This window comes from Oryzias melastigma, linkage group LG12 (genome assembly GCF_002922805.2).
Source record: "Oryzias melastigma strain HK-1 linkage group LG12, ASM292280v2, whole genome shotgun sequence".
NCBI classification, from domain to species: domain Eukaryota; kingdom Metazoa; phylum Chordata; class Actinopteri; order Beloniformes; family Adrianichthyidae; genus Oryzias; species Oryzias melastigma.
The window spans coordinates 441225-448549 of record NC_050523.1 but is presented as its reverse complement, the minus strand read 5'-3'; the positions used below and the strand labels follow the sequence as shown (position 1 = coordinate 448549).

The following is a 7325-nucleotide window of genomic DNA, read 5'->3' as shown; positions in this document are numbered from 1 at the left end:
AGCCCCCCCCCATGTCACACGACTGACGTTCTGCAGATCCTCCATCAGCGGATCAGGACGGTACCGACTAGTGCAGAGTCCAGACTCATCTGAAGACCATAGTTCTGATTGGACGTGTGGTTTGTTGGGCAGTCACATGACCCTGAAGATTGACCCGGTGACACCGGAGCTTTAGCTCCACCCTTTACGGTCTTTCTTCAATCTCAAGTCTCTGAGGAAAACGGCCACGCCTCTCAGGGTGAGGAGGAGGGGCTTATGTGTGACACGCTGGATGACACTTAAACTGGCGGCGTTGTTCATCCATTCCTTCAGAAAGACGCTTCAAACGATTTCTGCTGACGACTCGGTTCTGCTCTCCGCAGACGTGAGCGAGGTTTCTCTTTGGACTGTGGACCAGGATCCAGATGGGCCCCCATCAGTCTGGGTCAGAACCAGAACTGTAATGTACAGCAGAGCCTGTGGACCTTCAGAACCAGAGAACCCAAACACCTCCATGAAGTTCTGCTTCATTAGAACCTCCTGAGGAGAACTCAGATGAACTCCTCCAGAAGGACCAAACAGTGTGTTACCGTGGCAACCTTCCCTCCTCCTCCACCATGAGACACTGAAGCAACAATAAGCCGAGGAGCGTGGGCTCATTACGTCTGAGAACAAGTGTTAATATAAAGAGTTTAACCTTCACACCCCGGAGACTGCTGCCGTCCGACGCTCCCACACGCGCTGCCTTCAGGGCCGCGCGGAAACCCCACCGCCTGCACAGGCTTTATTAAAGCTGCTCCTCTTTAAATACAAAGACAAACACGCAATTATACAACTCCTCTCAAGGTGATGGACGCACTCCGCCGCCGTCAGGAGGCAGAAACCACAGCGCACGTGAGCCTCGTGCACGAGCAGAGGACTCCACTGTGATGAAAGGCGCAGAAACGACCTGAATGATGCTTTCTGTTTATTACACCTTTGATCTCCAAAAACCTTTTTGTTGGAGTGGGTCCTTACAGAAGTTACAGGTCTGTGAGGACCAGAACTCTAGGTGGTTCTGGAGATACCGTATGTCTGCTAATCGCAGCACCGGCGTTCATAGAGACAGAATAGTGACGGCTAATTCGACAACATCGAATGGAATCTTACTGGACCGCAACCACTGGACCGCCTCGTTTCCACTGAGCGGTCCAGTCCGGTAAGAAGTGGTGAAGTCCGGTTGATATTGGTAAGTGTTTCCACTCAGTTAAGCTTCGCTTTCACTTAGTGGTTTGATTTCACAGCGCCTGCATGGTGTAGACCGCTAACGTCCTGTAGACCGCTAACGTCCTGTAGACCGCTAACGTGGTGTAAAACGCTGGCGTGGTGTAAAACGCTGGCCTGGTATGGACCGCTAGCCTGGTATAGACCGCTAGCGTGGTGTAGACCGCTAGCCTGGTGTAGACCGCTAGCCTGGTATAGACCGCTAACGTGGTGTAGACCGCTAACGTGGTGTAGACCGCTAACGTCCTGTAGACTGCTAACGTGGTGTAGACCGCTAACGTGGTGTAGACCGCTAACGTCCTGTAGACTGCTAACGTGGTGTAGACCGCTAACGTGGTGTAAACCGCTAACGTCCTGTAGACTGCTAACGTGCTGTAGACCGCTAACGTGGTGTAAACCGCTAACGTCCTGTAGACCGCTAACGTGGTGTAGACCGCTAACGTGGTGTAAATCGCTAACGTCCTGTAGACCGTTAACGTGGTGTAGACCGCTAATGTGGTGTAGACCGCTAACGTGGTGTAGACCGCTAACGTGCTGTAGACTACTCGCGTATTATTGGAGTGTGACGACTACCAAAGCAACAACAGTGGAGGTCATCCAGCATCTCGTCTTTTTCTGCTTTACTTTGTGTACTTGGTGTATAACAGGAAATTATTGTTGTGTAAAGAAGATTGCGGTCTAAGAAGAATATCGCCGTAAAGAGGAACACAGAATTGCTAGCTTAGCGCTATACTGGTGCTTTCTAATGTCGTCACTTTCTGCCAATCAGCTGGTGAGTGACTCCGCCCCAACTGTCCTGTTCTATGTTTCTATGGACAACATAGATGGAGGCCCTCTACAGGAACGAGTCGGAACTGTTTAATGGATCCGTTTAACAATGGAAACGCTCAAAATACCAGATCAGACCGGACCGGACCGCTCTGTTGATACAAGGCTTTACAGACCGGCGTCTAAAGTAACGGGACCTGTTGGACCCGACGTTTATTAAAGATCAGCGTCAATTAGAGCGTCCACTATAGGAAGATATCACTAGAGGTGAAGACGGTAAATTCTTATTTTCTGCTTCATTCTATGAATCAATTTTTCATAGAATCCGACAAAAGGATCTTCTGGATCCCGGAGAAGAACTTTATCATCATCCTTTGAACTTTTATCAAACCAAAACTGATTCTGATCACAAGGAGAAAAACACAAAAGTTCTCCAGTCAAGAGTGAGACACTAAAGGTCAAAGCTAGAGGTCATGACCTGTGACCTCAGGAACATCTGGGATCACTGGGAACATGTGACGTTTCAGGAATCTGCTCCATGGAGATCCTTTGTGTGTTGACCCCAGTGTGACGATACTCATCCCGATATATCCCAAGACTGAACCAGAACAGTTTCTCTCTTTTTGGGATCCTTCCCAAGTATGTCTCCTAAGAACAAAACCAGGCTGTCTGAACATTTAACACCAGCTCCTTCCCTGAGATCTTCATGTTTTAGTCCTGCTGTAGAGCTGCTTAAAAAGACTGTGTGCTGCCAACTAGTGGTCGGAGGTTCAAGTGAGAAATAATTAAATATCTCCTCGTCAGCATTTTAGATCGATACTAAACCAAACATCGCCGTATGGATGTTTCCTTCACCTCTCCTTTTAACCGAGTCCACTTTCTCTCGTTTCCTCTTTAACGTGTTTTCCCGCCTCTCACCACCAGCAGGCGCAGTGTGAGCCGCTCACCTGCAGAGGGCGTCGGAGCGACAGGTGTGCCGCAGCTCCAGGCAGCTGGGCCTGTGCCTCTCCTGGTGGGAGCAGGACGGGACGATGGTGCGGCGGCGGCGCTCGGCGCAGGCCTGGTCCGGGCAGGAGCAGAACAGCAGCGGGTAGCTGAGCTCCCAGGAGACGCGCTCGAAGAACTGCCGCAGAGCCTGAGGACCAATGAGAGGAGAGGAGCTCTGATGGTCACGGAGCGAGGAAGACTCGGGCAGATCTTCATCACCAAACAGCTGAAGACACACCCACCTTCTGACAGCGCTTTCTGCTGCACGGCTCCTGATTGGCCACCGAGGACTGTGGGGGCGTGGCCTTGCTGCAGATGGAGTTGTAGGCGAAGCGCAGACGTTTGCAGGTCTCGTTCAGGTTGCAGGCTTTAGCTGCATCCAGACAGGGGTTACAGGGTTTCCCTGCCTCGGAGCAGGGGCTCACCTTGGACAGAGACGAGTCTGCAGAGGAAGAGGAGGAGGATGAAGATGAAGGAGAGCTGCACAACAACACACAACACACAACAACACACAACACACAACAACACATAACAACACATAACAACACACAACAACACATAACAACACATAACAACACATAACAACACATAACAACACACAACAACACATAACACACAACAACACATACAACACATAACAACACACAACAACACACAACAGGGGTCCATCTGAACTGAGATAAGAGAGAACAACAACAGGACACACAAACACAACACAGACACACAACAACGAAACAAAAAACTTAAAGACACACAACCAAAAATAACACAAAGCCAAAAAAAGACATGAAACAAAAACACTAAACAAAACAAAAACACACAACTGAGCAAAAACAAAGAATCAAAACCAAATCAGGGACATACATCTAACTCAAACAGTGAGACACATCAGGAGCAGAAGCTTTTGGTCAAAGTGAAACTTTTTTGAAAGTTTCAGGTGAATTCTGGGAAATGGAGGCCTTCAGATCTGCCCCAACAAACTAGAATGTAGATTTCTGCGCTCCGATCATTTTCCAGAGAAGATTCTCTTGGAGACGACAGCAGCTCTGACGGTTCATGAGCGATGAGCAGCACATCGGAGACGCGCCGTCGGAGATCAGCCTTTAACGGACCGTCAGGCTGAGGAAATGAAATTGTTTTCTCGCCACTACGAGCTGTAAGGCAGAACCTGACAGCGAGAAGATCCGACAGAAGCTGCTGGAACTGAAATGCTGCTGAAGTTTAGATATTGAACAATGCTTTTCATTTGTGGAGTCAACGTGTAAACATGTCCACTGAGCTGACAGAACCAGAACCAGAACTGTTGGAGGACGTGCAGATGAGTCAGCAGAAGAAGTGTTGAAAGACTCAGCATCCGGTCATCATTCGTCATCGACCGTTTGACCGATGAATCTAGGACTAAGATCATCTGTGATTTCTTTTAGGATCATCCTGGAAAACCACTCCATCATCTCCAAACCTGAGGATGTTCTCTGGTGGATGAGTCTTCAGTTCATCGTTACATCAAAACCGGATCCCGGTTCATGCTGGTCGTCTCTGGATCAGAGGTTATCCTCCTCCAGGTTCTATCTCTAACTCCTGTCTGAGTTTATGGTTTCCTGCTGATCTGCAGCGACTCATCGAAGTCTGTAAACCGGAGTTCCACATCCTCTCCTCGTCTCTGTTTGTTGCTTTTTCCTGCAGAATAAAACGTCTTTTAAGTGAGATCTCCACCAGATCGAACGAGATCTCCAATGATCAAACTGTTTGTTCTGCCTTTGATGGAACAAAAACTTTATCAACTCTGACGAAGTCGCTCTGACGGATCCTGTTTGGAGACTCAAACGTCTCCTGGTAGTTTAGCTCCTGCACACACATGCACGCACACACATGCACACACACGTGCACGCCGTCCTGCTCAGATAAACAGTTTCCAGGAAAAGGCTGATCATGGATTAAATGAGCTGCTCTACTGAGCAAATGAAACCGGATCGTTGACGTTCTTTTCCTGAGCACAGAAATAGGAACCGCTGAGTCAGGACTCACTCCTCACCAGGATCCAGCTGTTTTAGTGGTTCTGAGAGCTTCACAGAACCAAAACCAGGACCAGAATGATTTGGATATTTTGTGTCGTTTCCACAGAATAAAAACAATAATAAAATCAGAAACACAACAACCAGGAAGAAGACCATCGGAAGTTTTTAGGGATTTTGATCCATTTGGGGTCACAGGGCTGCTGGAGCCTATCCCAGACACTGTTGGGTTCACCTGCACAGGTCACCAGTCCGTCACAGGTCTACACAAGCGAACACGTCAACACCAAGTATTTAAACTCATCATGGACCCTGTGGACCACGATCTCTGAAACCCAAACAGGAACAGGAACGTGGAAGACCCAGCTGGGGTTTGAACCAGAACCACTGACCACTACACCACAGCCCTTCAGAGAAATGATGTTTAGAAAAGAAGTGACAGCTTTCCTCTGATTGTACTTGTCCAATTGTCACTCCCCTCACCTGTGCTGCAGGTGTGCTGGGGGTGGAGCTACACCCAAACTTTGATCCAATCAGTGAGAAGATGATTGATCTCTTCTTTCTGAAACGTTTCAGTGAAAACAATCCACAAACTTTCCTGAAGTCTCAGCAGAAACAGACGTTTGGCCTCCATTCGATTTCAGGTGGATTTGTCTGAATCACTGCAGCTGGAGAAACACTTCAGAGGAACTCTGGAGATGCGTGAGCATCATCAAGGTCTCACCTAAAGAAAAGTTCTGCACACGATGACGGCGACGTTACATAAACCTTCAGTCAGACGATCATCTGCTGATGGAGGATCTCCAAGAAAGAAGTTCTGGTTATTTTATGATCCGTGAAACTTGGCTGAATTCTGCACGAAAACAGGAAGTGACATCACACTGACTTTCCTCCCGCTCAGACATCACAGCGTCATGAGACTTCCACCAAACGTCACCCCAACCCCAAGAAGCTCCCACAGAACCTCTGGTCCACAGCGTGGGAAGCACGGTCGGACCGGGCTCAAAGGCCGGGACCAGAACCAGCCGCTCATGTCTAAAAGTCAGAGTGAAGGTTTGGGATTCGCCGGTTCCTGCTGCGTCCCGCCGTCATGTACTCGGATAAATGAACACGCTCTGCCCCCCCCCCATTATTGATTCTGTGAAATGAAGCGGACCCCCGCCGCTGGAATCAAGCTCGACTTAATGCTCCGAGCCGCCGCTCCCGCTTCAGTTTGAGGCGTCGGCTAATGACAGCAGAGCGAAGGCTTCCCAGGTGCTCCCACTGAGCAGGCTGACCGCAGGATGTGGGGGCGGAGCCTCAGCAGGGAGATGTCATCGGGTTAGACTGAGAAAAGTTACCAGTCCTGATCAACCTCATCATTTCTGTTTCCATGGAAACCATCGACTCCAACGTTAAAGGACAATGAAGATTTCTGATTCATGAAAAAACGTTCAGCTATATCCAGACCTCTTCTCCCTTCAGGGGTCGGCACAGCCAATCAGATTCTGCCCCTCACCCCAGTCAGAGACAATTTCATTAAAAAAACACCATTTTCCAAAATGGCGGCTTTTCTGTTGGTTTTATCTCCGTAGCAACCATTTGGTGTTTTGGTCGTCTCGAGGTGACGAACAGGTCGATGTGTTTTTAAAGGAATCGTCAAAAGTAACATTTTGGATTTCCATGGCAACAGAAGTTTTTTGGTCAAGCCACGCCCACATTCCTGATACATTCCTACTGGATGTTATATATAGTTTTATTCTGTGATTTGATGTTTTGTTTCCAGATTTAAACACTTTTTTCCTGTTCCTGATCAGACAGAAGTCCAAACCCAACCTGGACCCTGAAAACTGGACCCGACCAAAACTCTGACGGAGACCTGAAGATCCTCACGAGTTCCACCAAGAACGAGATAAATCCCACCAAAAACTCTCCAGCAGCTGAGTGTTTCCATTTTTGTGTTTCGATGTTTCCAGAGTTCATATATCGGAAAAAACTGCAGAATAATAATAATTTTTACAACTTTAAAACTGTAATTTTTTAACATAATTCTGAATAATAAAAAGTCAGGAATATTATTCCAGAATAAATCAACTTAAACCTTAAATAACTTTCAATATTTTACTCTCCATAAAAATATATTTGGTCTAAATTATACAAGATAGAAATGAGCTCAAGATAACATCAGGTCATTAATAACAATAGAATAAAATGATCTGGAGGGCCGGATAGGATTAGCCGGAGGGCCAGATCCGGCCCCCGGGCCTTAACATTGACATGTGCTGTAAACCAACAACAGTCTGAGACAAACTGTTTCTGCTGCTGCTGGGTCTGTTT

At 47.8% G+C, this 7325-nt stretch overlaps 1 protein-coding gene across 1 annotated transcript in view; it reads right to left on the bottom strand.

Moving 5' to 3' along the window:
- The window catches only part of gfra2b (GDNF family receptor alpha 2b), a 49354-nt gene that overhangs the window by 11160 nt on the left and 30869 nt on the right, over positions 1–7325 (bottom strand). The window contains exons 4-5 of the mRNA XM_024298925.2: positions 3240–3439; positions 2958–3145 (exon numbers count right to left, since the gene is read on the bottom strand). Coding sequence (XP_024154693.1) covers positions 2958–3145; positions 3240–3439 — 388 coding nt within the window. The remainder of the gene's footprint in view (positions 1–2957; positions 3146–3239; positions 3440–7325) is intronic.